Source organism: Rhinoraja longicauda, chromosome 5 (genome assembly GCF_053455715.1).
Source record: "Rhinoraja longicauda isolate Sanriku21f chromosome 5, sRhiLon1.1, whole genome shotgun sequence".
NCBI lineage: Eukaryota > Metazoa > Chordata > Chondrichthyes > Rajiformes > Arhynchobatidae > Rhinoraja > Rhinoraja longicauda.
Window position 1 is genome coordinate 37,177,352 of NC_135957.1, and position 22,346 is coordinate 37,199,697.

The 22,346-nt window shown below is 42.2% G+C and overlaps 1 protein-coding gene across 1 annotated transcript in view; it reads left to right on the top strand.

Moving 5' to 3' along the window:
* Window positions 1-7,089: 7,089 nt before the first annotated feature.
* The window catches only part of LOC144593971 (adhesion G protein-coupled receptor F4-like), a 30,162-nt gene continuing 14,905 nt past the window's right edge, over window positions 7,090-22,346 (top strand). The window contains exons 1-5 of the mRNA XM_078400109.1: window positions 7,090-7,174; window positions 8,396-8,575; window positions 13,161-13,264; window positions 18,854-18,912; window positions 21,440-21,579. Coding sequence (XP_078256235.1) covers window positions 7,090-7,174; window positions 8,396-8,575; window positions 13,161-13,264; window positions 18,854-18,912; window positions 21,440-21,579 — 568 coding nt within the window. The remainder of the gene's footprint in view (window positions 7,175-8,395; window positions 8,576-13,160; window positions 13,265-18,853; window positions 18,913-21,439; window positions 21,580-22,346) is intronic.

The window sequence follows — 22,346 nt, forward strand, 5'->3', positions numbered from 1 at the left end:
GTTTCATGCTACATATAGAGTTTCCAATTTTCCAATCAAAAGTCAAAAATTCACGGTGATCAAGGAAAACAGTGAGCTGCTCAAATCTGCACTCATTCAGTTTGTCCATGGAGTAAGGAATGGTGAATTCCCTGGATGAATTTAACTGAACACAACAAAGCATAAGAAATACCTGAAACCCCAACAAAACAAAGATGTAAGTATGGATTGCTTCTTATAAAGTTGGATATAAAATTGAATGAACAATATACTGTTTAATTTCTTGAAATTAATGAATGAAAAGAAGTGAGATTATTTTCTGAGAGCAAATTAGCAATAGTATGATAATTCTGTTGTAAATTTCACAGTTAAATCTTTTTATTGTTATAACAGTAGCAATATTCACATACATTTTTCTGAGATTCCTGATTTAAAGCTCCTACAATTTCTTCAAATCAAAAACATCAACTTGGCATTTTCCGCACAGGAATACAAATCTTATTCCTCCAAATTAAATGAATCGCGAAAACGTAAACAAATAATGACATAAAAAGAGGCTTTTGTGCAGAATCAGCAAAAGCCATTCAGGCAAATTCCATTTCCAGCCACGTTTTGTAGCCCTGCGGATCATGGCCCTTTAAATAGAGATCCAAAATATTTAAATCTTTACCATCATTTCAGTCTACTCATTTTGACCCCTGACACTCTCTGAGTGAAATAAATACTCAATTGACTTCTAATCCTTCAGCCAGTTATATTAAATAAATTCCCAACAACTATCATGCTATTGAGCACTACAAACTTTAAATAAACTCTGAATTACAAACTGCCTCAATTGTACTAGAAACTTGGGGGAAGAGGGGAGGGGAGGGGATTGTTTCTGTCTTTGCACTTATTGTTTGTTTTTTGAACTGCCTTTTGTTGTTGACCATGATGTCGAGTGAGTCCTCTGTTTACATATTTGTCATGCTGCTGCAAGTCAGAATTTCATTGTTCTGTTTCAGGACAATAAAACACTCCTCTCTCTTGTCTATGCTCTTCTTTTTACCCTACTGCCAAGAGATAAAGCTACTTCCTATTACTCTGCTTAAGCCCCATGCAATGTTATATGCACCTTCATTAAGAACCCGACTCCCACCCTCCCCATCCTTTAATAACATTATTATTGGAGATTCACTCATTACTATCTAAACCAGTGTTTATTGTCCAATCCTCATTGCTCTCGAAGGAGATGTGAGAATGTTCCATGAATTTGAAGGTGCCAAATAAGTGCATGCAATTGCATTGATTTACATTTGGGTTGAGTTTTACACCTGCTGTCCTGAGATATGTGAGCGCCACAGAATGAAGCACTTTTGATTTACAATCCAATAGCAAGCAACAAGCAACTGTGCAGGTACGCAGTGGTGAAGCTCTCTCTATTCTGCTCAAATAATATCTGAATCAGGGCCGTTTTTACAGCATTATGGGCCCCCGTGCAAAGCAGTGTACTGGGGCCCCTACCGTTACTCTCCCCCACCCCCCCTTTCCCTACCAGCCCCCCCCCCCCGTCGTGCCGGCGAAAAGCACTTACCGAAAAGCACTTAGCGATGGACTTAGGGTGCTACATTGTTGCGAAAAGCACTTACAGATCGCTGTGAGAAGCACTTATTGAACCTACATTTTTAAAGTAGTATTTATTTATTGCAAGTCACTTAACATACACAGATCAGCATGGGGCCCCTATGCTCGTGGGCCCCCGGGCAAGTGCCCATCAGGCCCATGCGTTAAGACAGCCCTGATCTGAATCCATGGGAACATCCCACTTTGCTGCACTGGAATAACATTTTAATCTCCAACTCTAAATGTCCACTCTCCCCTCTAAATGCTAGTCCTAACGCAGGGTCCCTACTCGAAATGGTGACTATTTCTTGCCTCCACAGATGCTGCTCAACCCTGTTGAGTTCCTCTCACACTTTGTTTTTGGCTTCAGATTCCGGCATCTGCATTCTGTTATGTCTCCAAATATCAAATGGCCATTCCGAATGTGATTGCTAATTTCTGGGAGTTTATTTGGAGACAGTCCGACGACAAACTAAATTTTTAATGCCAATTATAAAATGAGTTGATGTTTATGGGGAAGACAGCAAATGTTTCAGGACTGTTGCAAAAGGTTTTAGGCAAGTAGAGACGTGGAGAGGCAGAAGCAGGAGATAGAATGAGGAGGGAATCTCTGGAAGGTTGGAGGAAATTACTGAGGATAAAGTTGATGCACTATGGCAAAGGGAATTGGTGATAGGACAGAACAGTTCAGGAAATGCTGATGATGACTATTTCAACATGGAAGAAGTTGTTAAAGACCCAAATCTGTTGAATTTGCCATTGTCCAGTGCAAATGTGAAAGATAAGGAATCTTTCCCTAAGCACCAGTGAGCATTATTGAAGCAGGGTTGGAAGCCAGACATGAAGTGAGAATGAAGCAGAGAAATAAAATGGTAGTCAAACACAAGTTCAAAGTATTAATGAGGTGGTAAAGTGGCACAGAGAGCTAATGCTCCTGCCTCACAGCTCCAGTGGTTTGGTTCACTCCTGGTGATGTGGGTATGTGCGTGTGCGTGTGTGCGTGTGCGTGTGCATGTGTGCATGTGCGTGTGTGTGTGTGCACGTGTGTGTGTGCGCGTGTGTGTGTGCATGTGCATTTGTGTGCTTACGTGTGCGTGTATTGTGCGTGTGTGTGTGCGTGTGTGTGTGTGCGTGTGTGTGCATGTGTGTGTGTGTGTGTGTGTGTGTGTGTGTGTGTGTGTGTGTGGTTCTCCCAAGTGCTCTGGTTTGTTTCGACATTCCAAAGCCACACTGGTTGGTAGGTTAATTAGCTCCTGTAAGTTATACTGGTGTTGGTGAATTGTGGGAAAATGGGGAAAAATGAATGGATATGGAAGTACGTAGATGTAGCAGCTGAAGGTGTTTGGACCTAGGACACTACACTGAAAAATGTTCTGAGATCTAACCAGTACAAAAATGTTTATCTGTGTGCTGTATGACTCCAAACATTAAAATGTTATCCACTTGAACTCCATTGACCTCAGTTCCACCATGAAATTGTTTCCTAATTCCACACTCAGTGAAGAGCTACCTGGGTGTTGAGAGCAGTCATTCTTGCCTCATCTTGAGAATTCAGCTCTCTCTTCTGCATTATGTCTAAGGCTCCTATGATGTCTGGAGCTGCGTGCTCTTGGCAGAGCCCCAACTGAGCATCCATGGCCAAGCTACTGCTGACTAACTGATATTTGATAGCACAGGGCATGGGCCTTTCCACTAGTTGGCCAAATTAAATTTGTGTTTCTCTGTGCAGACATTTATTTCCATGCACACATCCTGATCCACATTCTGAAATCAACTAGCTCTATCTTTTAGATGTTGCTTTAGCTGCACTGCCATTTTTTCAGACAATTAACTGATTAGAAATATTAGTCAACCACCATTCAGAATATATGCGACGAAGATTTAAAGGAATAAGGTTATGGTAATGGTTAAGGAATATAAAAACAAAAAGGGGATTTTTTGAATGAAGAAAGTTAAAGAAGTGTTGATGCCTAAACAGACATTTACATGAAATTAATATTCAGGGACTCCAAGCAATTGGGAAGGAAATTGATTTCAATACAAAGATTAAGATGTCTAACTGCAATTGTGCAGATCACTGGTGAGACTGCATGTGGAATAATGTGTATGTGATTGACTCCCTACCTAAAGAAAGACATTCTTGCCATAGACAAAGAACAACAAAAGCTTCATCAGATGGATCTCATTCAAACTCTTTTCAAAAGCGGGCACAGTGGCACAGCTGATTGAGCTGCTACCTTACAATGCCAGAGACCTGAGTTCGGTCCTGACTTCAGGTGCTATGTGGAGTTCGCATGTTTTCCCTATTACCCTATGTGTTTCCTCCAGATGCTTCAGTTTCCTCCTAAATCCTAAAGATGTGCGGGATTGTAGGTTAATCTGCCTATGTAAATCTCCCCTAGTGTGTCGGGAGTGGATGAGAAAGCAGGTCAATATAGAACTTGTGTGAATGGTTGATCAATGGTCAGCGTGGACTCCATGGGCAAAACGGCCTGTTTGCTTGCTGTATCTCTTAAAATAAACACATAAAATCCTAAGTGAGCTTGACAGGGTATATGTAAGGTTAACATCTCCTCTCGCTGGATTGTCTTTAGCCAAAGCCTACAATTTAAAAAAGAATGGCGCATTCAGAACTGCAATGATAAGAAACCACTTCACATTGATGTCATTGAATGTTCACATTTCTTTTACCTAAGAGAGTCCAGAGGTCAGCATGATTAGTCACTAATGGTACAACTGAACTATTCTTGGAGATTAATAGCAAAGACTGTCCAGAGTACATTCCTTCAAATGACGGCTCTTCAAATGATGGGCGGCATGATAGTGCAATGGTAGAGTTGCTGCCTTACAGCGTCAGAGACCTGGGTTCGATCCTGACTATGGGTGCTCTCCGTACGATGTTTGTACGTTCTCCAGTGACCGCGTTGGCTTTCTCCAGATGCTCCGGCTTCCTCCCACACTACAAAGACGTACAGGTTTGTAGGTTAATTGGCTTCAGTAATATTGTAAAATTGTCCCTAGTACATAGGACAGTGCTAGTATCGGTGTGGATTCGGTGGGCTGATGTGCCTGTTTCCATGCTGGTATCTCCAATGAATGCTCATAGCATAAAACAAGATTCCCTTGACTCCTAGTTGTCATGGCAATGACATCCTGCAACAAGTTGGTAAAGTTATGTTATTAGCTCCTCTTCAACTTAAGGGAACCTAAGGGGTAACATTTTTACACAAAGAGTGGTGGATATATCGAACAAGCTGCCGGAGGAGGTAGTTGAGGCAGGTACTATCGCAATGTTTAAGAAACACTTAGACAGGTACATGGATAAGGTATGTTTAGAGGGATATGGGCCAAAAATAGGCAGGTGGCACTAGTGTAGTGTAGTCGTTTAGCACGTTGGTCGGCGTGTGCAAGTTGGGCAGAAGGACCTGTTTCCACACTGTGGCTCTATGACTGACTCAAAAACTCAGTTTCCTTCATGTTTCTCTTCATTGCAGGCACAGGCTGGAAATGATGGTTTTGGTAATCCTTGCCTTTTGGCTTTTGCTGCCATTTTCTGGTTCAGCGGTTGAAGCAAACCAATATTGCTCAGCTCAGCCATCAAAGGTAAGATATCACTCACTTAAACATATATTTCTGAGTTAATCGTCACATGGAACCAGAAGCAGTATAAAATACTCTCCAACTTTCCTGCCTCCATTATCTAAATTTGGCGGTCAGCCTTCACTTAGGCCAAACATTATATAAAAATAGTACACCAGGAGATGGTGACGGCATATGTAGGCTGGAAGAACATTGGCTGCAGGTAGGATTGCAGAGGTGAATTCATCCACTTTTCAATTAACAAATAATTCATGCACAAATTTGTGAACAAACCCAGATCTTCACAGCCAATGTCATCAGGTCCTGGCAGCACTGAAGATCCATCTTATCCACTTTTCCACAAACACTCATCCATTAGTGTGTAAGAAGGAACTGCAGATGCCGGTTTACACCTAAGATTGACTCAATATGCTGGAGTAACTCAGCGGGCCAGATCTCATCTCCGTAGAAAAGGAATTGGTGACGTTTCGGGTCGAGACCATCAGTCTGATAAAGGGTCTCGATCCAAAACGTCCCCAATTCCTTGTCTCCAGAGATGCTGCCTGACCCTCTGAGTTACTCCAGCATTTTGAGTCTGATGAAGAGTCTCGATCTGAAACATCAACTATTCGTTTCTCACGAGATGCTGCCTGACCCGTTGAGTTACTCCAGCATTATTTGACTCATTCTTTAGTGTTGGGATTAAAGTAGTGGAATGAACTGCCACAATTTATCAGTGCAAGGGCAGGTTCTGAATGTCAGAGAGGTATGTCAGAGATATCCGGAGATATTTCATGGATGGGGCTAGTTCAAGTCTGACCACCTCACCCCATTGTGATGGTCAAGGATCTGTCAGTGTTAGGTGTTTGCCATGCAGTCCCTGTTAGATTCAGAGAAAATGTAAACAGGGAAATGTGGATTTCCTGCATAATGTAAGTACAGATCCCAGTCAGTTTAATCCGAGCCAAAGGTACTCAGGGTCATTTTAGTAGTGTATCTAATGTCATACATTGGCCTTAGTCTTCACCATGGTTCTCAGCCTTTGTCCTTTGTGTTTGTTGACACCATTTGCTCGACACAAAGCTTCTTTCTCCAGGTTCCACTTATGTTTCCAAAGTTGTATTGTTCCATACAGTTTAGACATGGAAAGTTATAAGCTATTTTATTGCTCTGGAATCTGTAGCAAAGGTACAATACACTGAAAATTATTCTTTTGACAATTAACACATTATCTGTTTAATCTTCAGGACCCCTTTGCTCCATTATTCATGCCCTTTCGTAGATCTGAGTTCGAAGTAAATGGTAAGAAATAAATGACGCAAAGAAATTATTTCCTAGTGACCAAGACTTGTTTTTAAATATGATTGCCAGATTATAAACTGCACAAATGTAGTAATGGATATTGCAAAAAGATCCGTTCAATGATAATAAAAGAGCATTGCAAAAATTGTATGAAAGAAACTTAAAAACTATAAATTGCAGCAAGAAGGAGATTTTATTTATTCGTTGTTCTTGCCGAGGCAGACAGTTGGCATTTAAGTATAGCAATCTACCGCAAGTGATTCTATAATATGATTTAGAAATTTTGCTTAAAAAAAAAAAACATTGGTCAGTAAAACACTACAAACTTTCTTTGCTGTAGTTGTGTAGCAGATGAGGTTTTGGTTGAAATTACATGCAGAATATGGCATTTAATAGCATATAACATTATTTCTGAATTACAGTCATGAGTTAACATGTAATTATTGTAATTGAAAATAAAACAGAATTGGGGTGAATTTTGTGTTGCTTATTTAGATCTACTTCTATTGATGAATAACCTCAATTTTTTTGCTTGTTTTTCAAATCCCAGTTATACGACATGCAAAAAGATTTTACTATGCAGACTTAAATTTTGAATTAGTTAGGCTTGGAACTATTGCTGAATATATGAAGAAAATGATTTATCCTGTTACTGTTACGATCCCTGGAAGAGATGATTTCCTTGTCATCCTGAATGTTAACATCACAACCGGTAAGTTAGATATGCTTCTCAACCAAGATGCTAATATGTGTGCAAAATATTGGAACTCAGGATCAGTTGTTAACGTTACTCTGGGAAGAATTGCAAATCTACCCAGTAGCTGAAGTTACCCTACTACTGCTACATCTTTTTAGGCAGGATTTAGGATGATTTGCTTCCACTCTAGATTTGTGCTTCTGAGACGAACGTGGGACTCGTAGATTCTTCTGTAGATAAGCCTGGAGGTGGCAGATAGAGTAGGTAGGTGGGTAATTTGTAAGGTGGTGCATATTGTCTGTTCCTTCCTCAAGACTTCTCTGAGCTCCTGATGCAAGTCCTGAAAGTTCCCATTACTTTCCTGAATGCTCCTTCTCAATTTTGAACAGGCACGTGCCAGAAATTGCCAAGATCCAGGAGGGAAAGTGTAGAAAGGAACTGTATTTGTTGGTTTAAACTGAAGATAGACACAAAAAGCTGGAATAATTCAGCGGGACAGGCAGCATCTGTGGAGAGAAGGAATGAGAGACGTTTTGGGTAGTTTTGTTGTTAGCTAAAATTGGAGAATTCAATTTTCATACCTTTTCATACCTTTTTCAATTTTCAAACTACCCAAGGGGAACATGAGGTGCTGTTCCTCCCGTTTGCATACTCTGGTAATGGAGAAGCCCCAGGACAGGAAGGTTGGTATGGGAATGAGAAGAGGAGTTAAAATGGTTGGTGACCAAGAGATTCAGCAGTCCTCGGCGGGCCCAAAGCAAATGTTTGATGAAAAGGTTACCAAATCTATGCTTAATCTCGCCAATGTACAGGAGCACATATCGGGAACAAGATACAGTAGATGAGGTTAGAGGAAGTACACATGAACCTTTGCCTCCTTGGCTCAGACTGCACTAGTCTTCAAGAGATGCAGAGAAAGTGGGTTATAATTTCAGAAGTATGCAAAGTGTGTCACATCTGTGAGCCCAAAGGTAGCACAGTTAGAAGATATTGGACTTTTAGAAAAGCACACTCTTTGTACAAAGATGTAGCTGGACCTTTTCAATACAGGCACTGAGCTTCTAAAGAGTTGATGCGAGTAAAATCTGAAAATGTTGAAAATGCTCAGCAGGAGAGGTGTCAGTTGCAGGAAACAGTTAACATCAGAAAAAGGTCATGCATACTGGAATATACTTAGTATGGTTACAGCATTTTCACCATTTTAATATGGCTTATCTGCTTCCTGTATTTTTTTAGAATGCAAATACTTGGAGAATGGAACCAAGTGCACTTTCTGGAATGAAACTTTGCGAAAGGATAGTGAATGTTTCATAAGTTTGCCAGAATGCTCAGTTCCATCCACGTGTAACTGTAGTGATTTGATCACGGATGAAATAAGATTCTGCCCAGACGATGTTTCCAGTCTAATACAGAAAGGTAACATAATCAGTTTCTTTAAACAACAATGAATAACATTTTAAATAAATAATCCATTATTTTATTCAAGCAAATATTTTGTTGCAGAATTCAATTAACTTTTAAATTGTTTTTGTATTCCCAATAAAAACTCAATGTTCTGATGGTTAATCGATGGGATGCCACCACCAGCCTCATCCTCCTCTCCCCTTTCAGCATTACAAAGGAACCTTTCCTTCTGTGACTTTCTAATTCCATCTCCTGGTTAACACCGCCCCCCTTCCCAAGGCAAAGCAGCAATTTCCTTGCATTCGTTTCAAACTAGTATCTTGTCTTTATTAAAACCAAACGCAGATCAAGAGATTCCTTTGCTGAACATCTCCATTCAATTCATGAGAGTAATCCATCACCTGTCACTGTAATTCTCCATCTCTACATTATAATCTCTCTCCCTCTCTCCCTCCCCCCTTCCCCCACCTCCCCCTTCTCCCCCCACTCTTCCCCTTTCCTCCCCCTCTTCTCCCCACCTCCCCCTACCTCTGTTCCTCTTTCTCAACAATTCTCCTCTCTCCCCCCCTCTCCCACCTGCTCACATCTCCCCCCTTTACCCCCCCTTTCTACCAACTATTCCCCACTCTCCCCCCTCTAACCCCATCTCCCAACTGTTTCCTTCTCCCCTCCCTCTCTCAACCGTTCCACTCTCCTACCCTCTGTCTGTCCCATTACAGGGAGGATGTTGAGACTTTGCAGAAGATGTTTTACAGGATGCTGCCTGGATTAGAGGGCACAAGATGGCAAAACATGGACTCTTTCCTCTGGTGTGATGGAGGCTGAGAGAAGACCTAATAGAATTTTATAATATTATGAGGCATAGATATGGTAGACAGTAAGAACCATTTACCTAGGATGGGGAAAAAAACAAATACTAGAGATCATAGCATTAAGGTAAGAAGGGCAATGTTTAAAGGAGATGTTTTTTTACACAGGGCGTCTTGGGTGCTTGGAATGTGCTGCTGGGGGTGATGGTTGAGGCAGATATGGTAGTAGCATTGAAGAGATGTTTGCATAGGCATACGGATATGTAGGGAATGCAGGGATATAGATTATGTGCAGGCAGATAAGAGTTGGACTTGCATTATGTTCGGCACAGGCATTGTGGGCTGAAGGGCCTGTTCCTGTGCTGTACTTTTCTATGTTCTATGTTGTACATTCCATCTGTTTATTTCAGAATTTGGATTCTACTTCATGTGTTTAATGCCTTCATGGACTCATTCCACCATGCATCTTGTGTAGGAAAATAACTGCAGATACTGGTATAAATCAAAGGTTTAGGCAGCGGGTCAGGCAGCATCTCTGGAGAGAAGGAATGGGTGACGTTTCGGGTCGAGACCCTTCTTCAGTCTGATACCCCCATGCATCTTCCTCATCTCTTGTAAAATCTTGAACCATCAATGTTCTTCCAACTTTGGCCTTGTGTGCATGCCAGATTTCCAATCCCTCATCTATATTCACCTATCACTTTCCTGGAATCGCCCCACTCCCATCTCTTTCCCAACATTCTCTCCCTTTCTACAATCAGTATGAAGAAGTGCCCTGACCTGAAATGTCCTCCTGTGATGCTGCCTGACCCACTGAGTTATTCCATCACTGTGTTTCATGCAAGATTCCCGCATAAGTTCATGGAGCAGAATAAGGCCATTCGGCCCATCAAGTCTACTCCGCCATTTAATCATGGCTGATATATCTTTCCCTCTCAACCCCATTCTTCGCCCCATAACCCCAGACACCTGTACTAATCAAATATGGAGACTTGCGTCTCAGAATTTCCATCGCTTCACCATTAATATTTGGCTCCCTAAGCTTTATGATCTCTTAAATGCTCTGAAAAGCTATACGTCACAACTCCCCGTTAAAATCTATCTATCTATATACTACTAAAACTCAGATCTTGTAGCGTTGTATATATATTCCACTGATGTCGGCTGAATACGGCAAAACGGTGAACCGTAGCGCCACGATTTTTGTACCGCCTTAATCACCACGTGGGCCAATGCTGGAAATTCTGTCGCATATTTTTTAAGTTACACAGGTTTTAATGCAATGCCCCCCCCCTTATTGAGGTTTCGATAGAGGGCGGTGCGGTGAGGCAGTGCTCAGTACGCATGCGCTGAATCTCCTCACTCTGTGCTCAGCACGCATGCGCGGCATCTCCTCACTCGCACCAAAACAATGGACGCCGTTAGCGGAGCCAGCCCGCAATCACCGGCTCACCTCTCCTCTCTCCCCTTGCTTCTCTCCTCTCTCCCACACCCGGGAGAACATCTCCCCGCTATCCCCCCCCCCCCGGGCCTTTGAATGATGCGATCACCCGAAGCCCCCCCCCCCCCACCGGACTTTTCACTGATCCGATCACCCGCACCCCCCCCCCCCGGCCTTTAACTGATGCGTCGGGCCCAACGGGCCCGCTTTGAACGGGCACACTTGTTCTAGTATATTACTAAAACTCTCATCTTGTGTGTTTGTCCGTACATACCCAAAATACAGCTAGAAAGGTACACGATAGCGCAACAATTTTAGGCGCACCTTACTCACCATTGGCCTGCAGTTCAAATGGCTGTTATATTTAAACAATTTTTCATTTTTTAAACTTTAATAAATTTGATTGCCTCTACCACATCCCCCCCATGTGGGGTCTGGCGTGTCCTGATTGGCTACCTCCATGTTTCAAGTCATAAGGGGAACCCAACAGGTCCGCACATGCACAGTTGGGGCCTGTTGATCTAATACTTACATAAGATGGCCGCCAGATCCGCACGTGCGCAGTTGGGGGGGTTGCCTCTCGGAGGGGGGCGGGACCCGCCTGAGAGATGGGAGTGGCTGCCAATGGGGGGCGGGGGGAAGGAGAGCTCTCCTGCTGCTGGCCGCCGCGATGGCTACAAGGGGACGGAGAGTGAGTGGCTCCCTCTCCCCTTTCTTATCCCCCCTCGCCCCCCCCCCCGGCCCCGGGGGACTTTTAAGGGGGGTTGAGGGGAATGGAGTGGGTGAGTGTCGTCAGTTAGGGGAGGGTTGCCGGGCCCGCGGGAGAGATTTGTCCGCAACGGGTCCATGCCCGGCCAGTGTACCATAAAACTCTGGCAAGGCTTGTTGGTCTTTAGCAATAACACCTTTTTCTCAAGAGCTTGATTAAGAACTTTCTGGCATTTAGCCTTGAGAAAGGAGATTCTGGTGGAACGAGACTGAGACATGATCCTCAAACTCAAGGGGATAGCGAAATACTGTTTTTAAAAGATGTTTTCCTGCCTTATCAAGAACACTGTGGGTACTGGCATCTTCAGTTTCACTCCCCAAGGGTATTATTTGTTTGCAGCGCTTACAATGTCAATATTATAACAGTTTCTCTATATGCAAAGTATGAAAATGCAAAGGATTTAGAGATGCAGATTAACAGGAGGCACAGAAATGTAACACAATTAACCTACTCTTGTTACAGAAAGGCAAGTTTGTTTGTGCCTTTACTCACGATATTGATTTGCATTTTTATCAAACCATCTAGGCATTGCATTGTGAATTGGCTCAGTATCATGATCTGTTTGCTGATATTTTATTCAATAATGCCACTTTCCATGTTGATTTACTTGGAGCTTGGACCAACGTGTCTGGAGAATTAATTCAGTTGGGTGATAATGTTGGTTCTTAATCTACAATGCAAATGTTTCAGAGGTACAAACAACATAATTCATATCAAAGTATTCTGTTATCCAACTGCCTGCCAGACTGGAACAGTATTAGTTTAGTTTAGTTTACTTTAGTTTAGTTTAGAGATATAGTGTGGAAACAGGGCCTTTGGCCCACTGAGTCTGTACCAGCCAATGATCACTCATACACTAGACTGATAACAAGAACTAGTCACACAGTAAACTATTGGTTGGCTAAATCCCTCTGAAGATCTCCAGTTTGGGAATGAGCATGAACCTAAAAGTATAGAGCTGAGCCAGGGATGGATTTAAAACCCCAGTCAGAGATTAAAGGCCAGCCTTTGTCCCAAACAATGGTAACAACAACCTGAAATAATAGGAGGAGAATAACTGTAAATGCTGGTGTAAATCAAAGGTAGACACAAAATGCTGGAGTAACTCAGCGGGTCAGACAGCATCTCGGGAGAGAAGGAATGCGTGACGTTTCGGGTCGAGACCCTTCTTCAGACGAAAGAAGGGTCTGAAGAAGGGTCTCAACCCGAAATGTCACGCCTTCCTTCTCTCCCGAGATGCTGCCTGACCCGCTGAGTTACTCCAGCATTTTGTGTTAACCTGAAATAATATATTGCCTTAGCCGGTAGTGCTGCATTTAAATAGAGCATTTTGCCAGCACTGCATTACTTCATCCATCCCATGTCACTGTTGCATCTGCGCTAGTGTTTTAACTAAGTAGCCTTGTGCAATCATGGATTCGGTGCTGTGAGGGCAGGATTGTAGGTTGCCTTTATCAGTCCCATGGCATTTTTAAGCAGAGTGGGTCTTATGATTTAATGCCCTTTGATATATTTATGCAAAATATTTTTTTTGGATGGTAACCAAGAATGTTGATCATTTCCCAATTTTTGTTTCAGTTACGGCAAAAGGCACCTTTACAATGAATAGGCAATACTTTGCTGAATTTCAAAATATCTCATCAAATACTTACCAAGATCTTAACAATAACCTTACGACACTGGTATGTACAGAGGAGCCAGCGCTGCCCTCGCAGCTGCGGCTTGCCTGCAGTCCGTTGTCTTTTGTGTTTTTTGTTGTTTTTGTCTTCATTGTAGTTTAAATATGATGTAGTGTTTGCGGTTGTGTGTTATGTGGGGAGGGGGGGGGGGGGGGTGGTGGGAACTGTAACATTGTCTCTCCAGAACGGAGACACGACCTTTGTTTCTGTGTCGTGTCTCCGTTCCCGCTGCGGCCTACCACCGGCCATGCACCTGGAGCTGGCAGAGCCCGCGGTCCCGCCCCAATGTGGCAACTCCAACAGCCTGACCGCGGGAGAAGACGGCAGGGAAGAGAAAAATACATTCTGGCCTTCCATCACAGTGAGGAGGTGACTGGAGGAGACTCACTGTGATGGATGTTTCTTTTGTTTGGTGTTGGTTTATGATTGTATATGTTATTGCATTTTTATTGATTATTTTTATTGGTCTTATTGTTGAACTGCGGGTAATTTTTCATTTCACTGCACATTTATGTGTATGTGACAAATAAATTGACTATTGACTATTGATTTCAATAGAATCCAGTATCAAAGGTACAGAACAGTAAGCATGACTAATTCCCATGGCCTTTGCCTGAGTCTATTTTATACATACAATATATATATATTGAAAATCTCTAATTTAGAATCACATTTCAACATTTCATCTGTTTCCAAGTAACCAATCAAGAGAATCGGATTAGATTTAGTTTGGCTGTAAGAGAAAAGTACCATTGCCAACTGATCTGGTAAAATGTGATGTTCATAGCTGTAGTTTTATTTCTTGAAAAATATTTCTAGATCTGCATTTTTTGGTTTTGAATAGTGTACCAATGTTCTCGAAATTAAATGATTTGTTTACTTTATGATTTTCTGGTGGTGGTTATTAGTTCAGTGGAAAAAACAAAACTCCATGTACAATTTAGGCTAGTGTATATATATGGCCATGCCTTGCTGACACTGTCCCTCTCCCAGAAGCCACCGACCATGGTCCCACAAGGTTGTCTGTAAGTGGGGAGGTCTATCAGGCAGGGTTTCAGCATCCTGAAAATGTGATGGACACTGCTCATTCCATCATTCCATCATGGGTACTGTCCTCCCCACTATTAATAGGATTTATATAAGCCACTGCAAACATTGAAATCAAGCATATTGGCAATTACTATTGGAATCTGAAATACAGCAGTGGAACTGGCAAATTTGACCTTCTAAATCCATCAGAAAGTCCCACATTTCCATGCTTCACAGGACATGCATTTATGTCTGAGTCTCAGTGCATTTACAACAATTAATCACAGGTGATCCAGTTTAAAAATGTCAGCAATTGTTAGCAAGGTAATCCTTAAGCAATCACAATCACAATAATACTTTATTAGCCAAGTATGTTTTGCAACATATGAGGAACTTCATTTGCCATACAGTCATAACAATAAAAAGCAACAGGACACTCAAAATACATTTTAACATGAACATCCACCACAGTGACTCCTCCACATTCCTCACTGTGATGGAAGGTGAAAAAAAGTTCAATCTCTCCCTTCTTTGTCCTCCAGCAGTCGGGGGCCTCTAACTTTCTGTTCACGGGACGATCTTGACTCCCGATGCCGGCAGTGATCCTCGTCGGGCGATCCAGCTCCAGCATTGGAGGGGGGGGGGGGGATTTCAGCACCCCCGCGCCGAGCGATCTACCTCGGGTCGGGACCAGTCGAACTTCGTGCGGCTTTTCGAGCTCCCTACTGGTCTCAACCCGAGACGGCGAGCTCTGCGATGTTAAAGTCCGCAGGTTGGAGCGTCAACCCCAGGCAAGGGATCGTACGCTCAGATGTTAAGTCCACGGCCCCGCGGTCGGGCTCAAAGTCAGTCCCAGGCAAGGCCTCCAGCTCCACGATGTCTCTCATATCTCATAAAATAATACAACACAGATGGAAATTATCCAACCCATTTTGCTTATGCCAGGTCAATTAAAGAATCATAGAACCTCAGGAGCATTTAGCACAGAAACGAATTCACCTTGTCCTTGCCAACCGTCATTTCTTTCTGTCCCATATCCACATCTGCATTAGGCTTGTTTCCTTCAACTCCTTTCCTGTCCAAATACATTTTAAAGAAAAATACAATTACTCCCATTCTCCTGCTGTTCCATATCACCCTACAATTATTGTCCTTTAAGTAAAAACATTTTTGGAAAGATAATGTGGAATTTACAAACTTTCAAGTTGTTTATTGCAAATAATAATGTCGTTAGGTTTAAAAAAAAACATTATCCTTTATTTCCCCCTTTGTTACTTTTCTCATTTTATTAAACGAACTCTTTCTGCCAGAGGAAATAACTTCTTCCTGCGTAACCTCTTCTAATTTTGAATACCCCATTTAAATCTCCTCAAAACATGTCTGCTCCACAAGCAACCTTTCCAGTCACTCTGTAAAGTCCTTCCTTCCTGATGTGATTCTAGTCAATCCATTCAGCAACTTCATCTTTCTGCAAATTGCTGTCTTGAATTTGGGCAGATTAATCTGCCTGCGGTTTCACCAGAGATTTCATTAAATGGAGCTTTTATTGTGATAACTATTTATAAAAGCAAATATATCACTCATTCACAATCTTCACAACTTGCTCTGCTATATTTGAAGAGTTGAGTGCGCAAAAATCCAGACACACCAATAATTTTACCCACTTGCAAAAATAATTTTTGAGTTTGAAATACTGCATTCTTCATTCAAAATATATACGCAAAAGTATCTACACTCTTTCTAAAATAGATACAGGTAGATCTGGTATTATGAGGTTATTGCATTCCTATGAAACCTCATGTTATAGACAATTGTGTTAGAAAATCAATAGTATCAAAGGGGAAAAGGGAGTTAGGAATTTGGGAGTCAACGCATAATAATAAAAAAATTCTCCTGCAGGATTTTCAAAAGTAAGCCTTATTTTAATAGTTTTTAAGTTTATTTTTATTACTGCAAGATTACAATACTGTAGGCTGTATGTTACATTGTTTAATATAGCATTGCACAAATGTCAGGACAAGTCATTCTCATCAGTTCCAATGGCCATCTGTGAGAAACTGACAGATTGGGTTCTTAAGAGACATAAAGATTATCTAGAAATCTTTTTTCACTTCAACTATTTTTATTGCAAAGCAGCTTTATTTCCACTTCTCAATTTCCATAGTAACAGTTAAGTAGTATGCTAGTTCTTAATCGAAATCATTTTTTTACCCAGAAAGCGGTATAATAAAAATAGTATTCCCTAATTAATCAATCGCTTAATATCCAATTCACAGTATGGAAACACATGTTGTTGCAGAACTACTACCTGTACATAATATTTAGTCAAAATTATTTTGTCAAAAACCAAAAAGATGAAGATGTCACAGTGAAAAGCTGTAATTGCATTATACCCAATCAGCGGAAAGACAATACATGATTACAATTGAGCCATCCACTGTGTACAGAAACATGATAAAGGGAATAACATTTCATGCAAGATAAAGTCCAATAAAGTTGATTAAAAATACAGTAAGGGTCTCCAATGAGGTCGATAATAACTGAGGACCGCTCTCTCATCGTTGATAGAATGGTTCAGTTGCCTGATATCAGCTGGAAAGAAACTGTCCCTGAAGACACAAACAATCTCCCAGATGTACTAGAGGATGGAGGATCTAGGGAGACAGAGGAACTGAAAGAAATTTGCATTAGGCGAGAAATAGTATTGGGTAGATTGTTGGAACGGAAGGCTGATAAATCCCCAGGGCCTGATGGTCTGCATCCCAGGGTGCTCAAGAGGTGGCTCTAGAAATCGTGGATGCATTGGTGATCATTTTCCAATGTTCTATAGATTCAGGATCAGTTCCTGTGGATTGGAGGTTAGCTCATGTTATTCCACTTTTCAAGAAAGGAGCAAGAGAGAAAATGGGGAATTATAGACCAGTTAGTCTGACATCGGTGGTGGGGAAGATACTGGAGTCAATTATTAAAGAGGTAATAACGGCGCATATGGAAAGCAGTAAAAGGATTGGTCCAAGTCAGCATGGATTTATGAAGGGGAAATCCTGCTTGACTAATCTTCTGGAATTTTTTGAGGATTTGACAAGTAAAATGGATGAAGGAGAGCCAGTGGATGCAGTGTACCTGGACTTTCAGAAAGCCTTTGATAAGGAACCACACCGGAGATTGGTGGGCAAAATTAGAGCACATGGTATTGGGGGAAGGGTATTGACATGGATAGAGAAATGGTTGGCAGACAGGAAGCAAAGAGTGGGAATAAACGGGTCCTTTTCAGAATGGCAGGCAGTGGCGAGTGGAGTGCCGCAAGGCTCGGTGTTGGGGCCGCAACTATTACAGTATATATTAATGATTTGGATGATGGAATTAGAAGAAACACGAGCAAGTTTGCAGTTGTCACAAAGCTGGGTGGCAGTGTGAACTGCGAAGAGGATGTTAAGAGGTTGCAGGGTGACTTGGACAGGTTGAGTGATGCATGGCAGATGCTGTATAATGTAGGTAAATGTGAGGTTATCCACTTTGGCGGCAAAAGCAAGGAGGCAGATTATTATCTCAATCGTATCAGATTCGGTAAAGGGGAAGTGCAACGAGACCCAAGTGTCCTTGTACAACAGTCACTGAAAGTAAGCATGCAGGTACAGCAGGCAGTGAAGAAAGCTAATGGCATGTTGGCCTTAATAACGAGAGGATTTGAGTATAGGAGTAAAGAGGTCCTTCTGCAATTGTACAGGGCCCTGGTGAGACCACATCTGGAGTATCGTGTGCAGTTTTGTTCGCCTAATTTGAAGAAGGACATCCTTGCTATTGAGGCAGTGCAGTGTAGGTTCACAAGGTCAATCCCTGGGATGGCGGGACTGTCATATGAGGAAAGATTGGAACGACTGGGCTTGTACTCACTGGAGTTTATAAGGATGAGAGGGGATTTTATAGAGACGTATAAAATTATGACAGGATGCAGGAAAAATGTTCCCAATGTTGGGGGAGTCCAGAACCAAGGGCCACAGTCTAAGAATAAAGGGGAGGCCTTTGAGGTGAGAAAAATCTTTTTCACCCAGAGAGTTGTGAATTTGTGGAATTCTCTGCCACAGAAGGCAGTGGAGGTCAATTCATTGGATGAATTTAAAAGAGAGTTAGATAATAGAGCTCTAGGGGCTAGTGGAATCAAGGGATATGGGGAGAAGGCAGGCACGTTACTGATTGTGGATGATCAGCCATGATCACAATGTATGGCGGTGCTGGCTCGAAGGGCCGAACGGCCTCCTCCTGCACCTATTTTCTATGTTTTCTAATCTGGAGATGTGTATTTTCACACTTCCTGACCTCGTGCCCAAAGGGAGAGGGATGACAGTGATCGGGGTGAGACTTATCCTTGATTATGATGCTGGTCTTGTCGAGGCAATGTGAGATATAAATGGAGTCAAAGGAAGGGAGGTTGTACGCATGCTTATATCTTACAGTAATAGGATTTTATTTGGATGCTTTTTGTTTAGTAATAGCCAACACCAGTCGATTTTGTCCGTAAATTTTATTCCCAAAGCTAACTTTACTTATTCATTTTATTTGCAGCTTGCCAATTCTTTCAGTAACCTGAAGGGGTTCCAGTGTGTCAAAATACTGCAGTTTCGGTAATTAACCCGCAAACTTTTGGAATTCAAACCGTTTCAAACGTTTCATAAAAGAGGGGCATTAGAAACAGCAGGAGTTAGTTTTACAAAAAAAGACACAACGTGCTGAGATAACTCAGCAGGTCACAACTCGGAGCCCATCCAAGCTAACTCCTCCTCCTGACTGATTCAATCAGAGAGTGGTGAAGGTGTGGAATTCTCTGCCTCAGAAGGCAGTGGAGGCCAGTTCGTTGGATGCTTTCAAGAGAGAGCTGGATAGAGCTCTTAAGGATAGCGGAGTGAGGGGGTATGGGGAGAAGGCAGGAACGGGGTACTGATTGAGAGTGATCAGCCATGATCGCATTGAATGGCGGTGCTGGCTCGAAGGGCTGAATGGCCTACTCCTACTCCTGCACCTATTGTCTATTGTCTATTGTCTATTGTCTATTATCACCTCTGGAGAGATTGATTGTTTCCCATTGTTTCGGTCCAGTCTGAAGAAAGGTCCCATCCCAAAACATCACCTTTCCATGTTCTTCCAGAGCTGCTGCCTGACCCGTTGAATTACTCCAGCACCTTGTTACACGAAAGGGAAGGGTGGAGGATGATTAAGATGCTCAATCATTTAGATATTTTAATGACGATATGGAAAGCTGGCACCTAAAGGGGCTGTTTATAATGGAGGATTGTCCTTTGTCAACATTCCTTGTGGGCCATAAACTGAAGTGCTTCTCTGTGGTGTGCCAAGCAAACCTGTTCAGAACCCCAGTGATCAGAACCCTTATCCTTGTATCCAGCTGCCTCAAACTCGGAGCCCATCCAAGCTAACTCCTCCTCCTGACTGATTCAATCTCTCCCTCCTTCTGTCGCACTCCCTTCCACATATATGATGTGATGTTGCAGTCTCACCACCCCTGGGGTCAGCCACTCCCTCAGTTTGGCCGGCTTCAGAATTAAAGGGCGTTCTTTTAGGAAGGAGATGAGGAGACATTTCTTTAGTCAGAGGGTGGTGAATCTGTGGAATTCTTTGCCACAGAAGGCTGTGGAGGCCAAGTCAGTAGATAGTTTTAAGGCAGAGATTCTTGATTAGTGCAGGTGTCAGAGGTTATGGAGAGAAGGCAGAAGAATGGGGTTAGGAAGGAGAGAGATATCAGCCATGATTGAATGGCAGAGTGGATGTGATGGGCCGAATGGCCTAATTCCACTCCTATCACTTATGACATGGCTCTGGCCATGAGGAGGAATCACATAATTGTAAACTGGTTCTGCCGTTAAATTTCAGGCGGGACTTGAAGAAATCCCATTCACGTGGGTTGTCTGACCACGAAACAGTGGCCCCCTCCAAACCGAACACTCCCACCTCCCACCTCCACCCTCACATTATCCATCTTTGCCTTCCCATAGGCATTTTGGGCCCCATCGTTTGCAGCATGCAGGAGCCCTGTGCAACAAACTACAAGATCAATGGGCAAGCTCCTCTGTCGAGCAGGAAACCAAATAACAAATAACATCTGCTACTTCCAACCATGGGGATGAGTAAAAAGAGTTAGGGCCTGTCCCACTTAGGCGATTTTAAGGCGACTGTCGGCGACTAGGCTGTCGCATGCTGTCCCCAGGTTTGATAGGTTCTCTTAAGATGCATTTAGAAGCACATAATATTACAATAAGTAAAGTCTTTTCAAAATACCATAAAATGGTTGTGTTTAACGAATTTATTTACCGTCAGGACATTTGACAGGTAGATTGGAGGCGACAGTTTGACGGTCAGGTAAGCGTGGGAATTTTCGCAATGTTTTAGGCCTCAGCCATTACATTTAAAGTGGGCTCCAAACCCAGATATTCAACCCAGAAACCAGAAATGCATCTCCCTTACATTTGCAAAGAATGCCCACATACTTTTCACAAAAATCCACTGAACCACTTTAAAAAATTTTTTTAAAAATACAGCTATTCCTTGTTACAGTGAAGCTTGGTTTTTAAGTAACCCATACAAGATGTTATAGTTCAAAACTCTCAAGTACTTACCGACTTGTCAGTGATTTCAGCGAAAACCAGGACACTGGAGAAGCATTGACAGCGTGGGAATTTTCGCGATGTTTCAGAAGACGCTGTAATCTCGACCTGACTCGGCTTGTCGTGATCATTGTCGTCGGGTAAAAGAAAAGTTTGGCGATCTGCTATGACTTTGACAGTCGCCGGCAGTCGCCAAAAAGATCGCCTAAGTGGGACTGGCCCTTTAGACAGCACAGAGGGGGGAGAGGGAGAGTTGTGTGTAACCTCTCTCTACTTCAACACACTTGATCTGTTAGATTCCCAAGACAGATGCTTCATTTCCATGGTTCTATCCGAACAGAGAGACCCTGACTTACTTATAATGATGTAGTCTTATACTGGCACTAAATAGATATCACAACTCCCTAGAATTACATCTGTTCTGTCCTTTCATCAAGCAAAGGAGTTTAACGACCCTTACGGTAAATTGCTATAGCCCTGAATAGAAAGTTTAGCTTGAAAGTTTATTCATGCTTTATATTTTACATACAACTAGCAATGGAAGCCTCATTGTGGAGTTTGAATTGAACATCAATGGAGAATTATCATCCAAAGATTTTATAAGCCAAGCCAAAGATGCGATTTCTCTGATTGGAAGCGAAGTTAATAACGATTCCTTGAAACTGAAAGTTGAAGGTATGAGCTTAATATTGAAAAACACTATCAGAAAAATTATGATAGTTGCAATTATTTAAACCATACTTACAAGAAAACCAGTCATGTCTCCATTAATATTTGTAAAGTAAACCTTTGGTACTGTGTGAAAATTGTTGTACCTTAGCATTCAGAAGTACTGTTTGGTGAAAGGGCAGAGTTCTGACAAGTGAAATAATGTATTTATTTCTGAAGTTTCAATTGCCCCTGTATTTTAACATTGATGATGATGAGACATGGCTTAGATAAGGATGGGGTTTAGCAGAGTGCAGCAGCACAAACTGAGGTAATACCTAGCCCAGATCTATCCACATCACAGGAAGACCCGGCTAGATTTTATTTCTTGTTGGTAACTGCAAAACTTTATTTTTCTCTGCACAGAATGAAGGTGCAGCATGTGTAGGAGGTAGACTTTCAGCCTCTTTCCATCAGGGCACCACATCTTAGAGAAATACAACATGGAAACATGCCCACACCAACCAATATGCCCCATATATACTGTCCCTCCTGTCTTTCTTTGGTCTAATATGCCACTAAACCTGTCCTTTCCATGTACCTGTCTAAATGTTTCTTAAACAAAGTGATAGTACCTGCCTTAACTACCTTCTTTGGCAGCTTGTTCCATACACCCACCACCATTTGTGTAAAAAAGTTTCCCCTCAGGTTCCCATTAAATCTTTCCCCCCGTCCCCTCGTTCTTGATTCCCAAAAGATTGTGCGTTGACCCAATCTTTGCCTCTCATGATTTT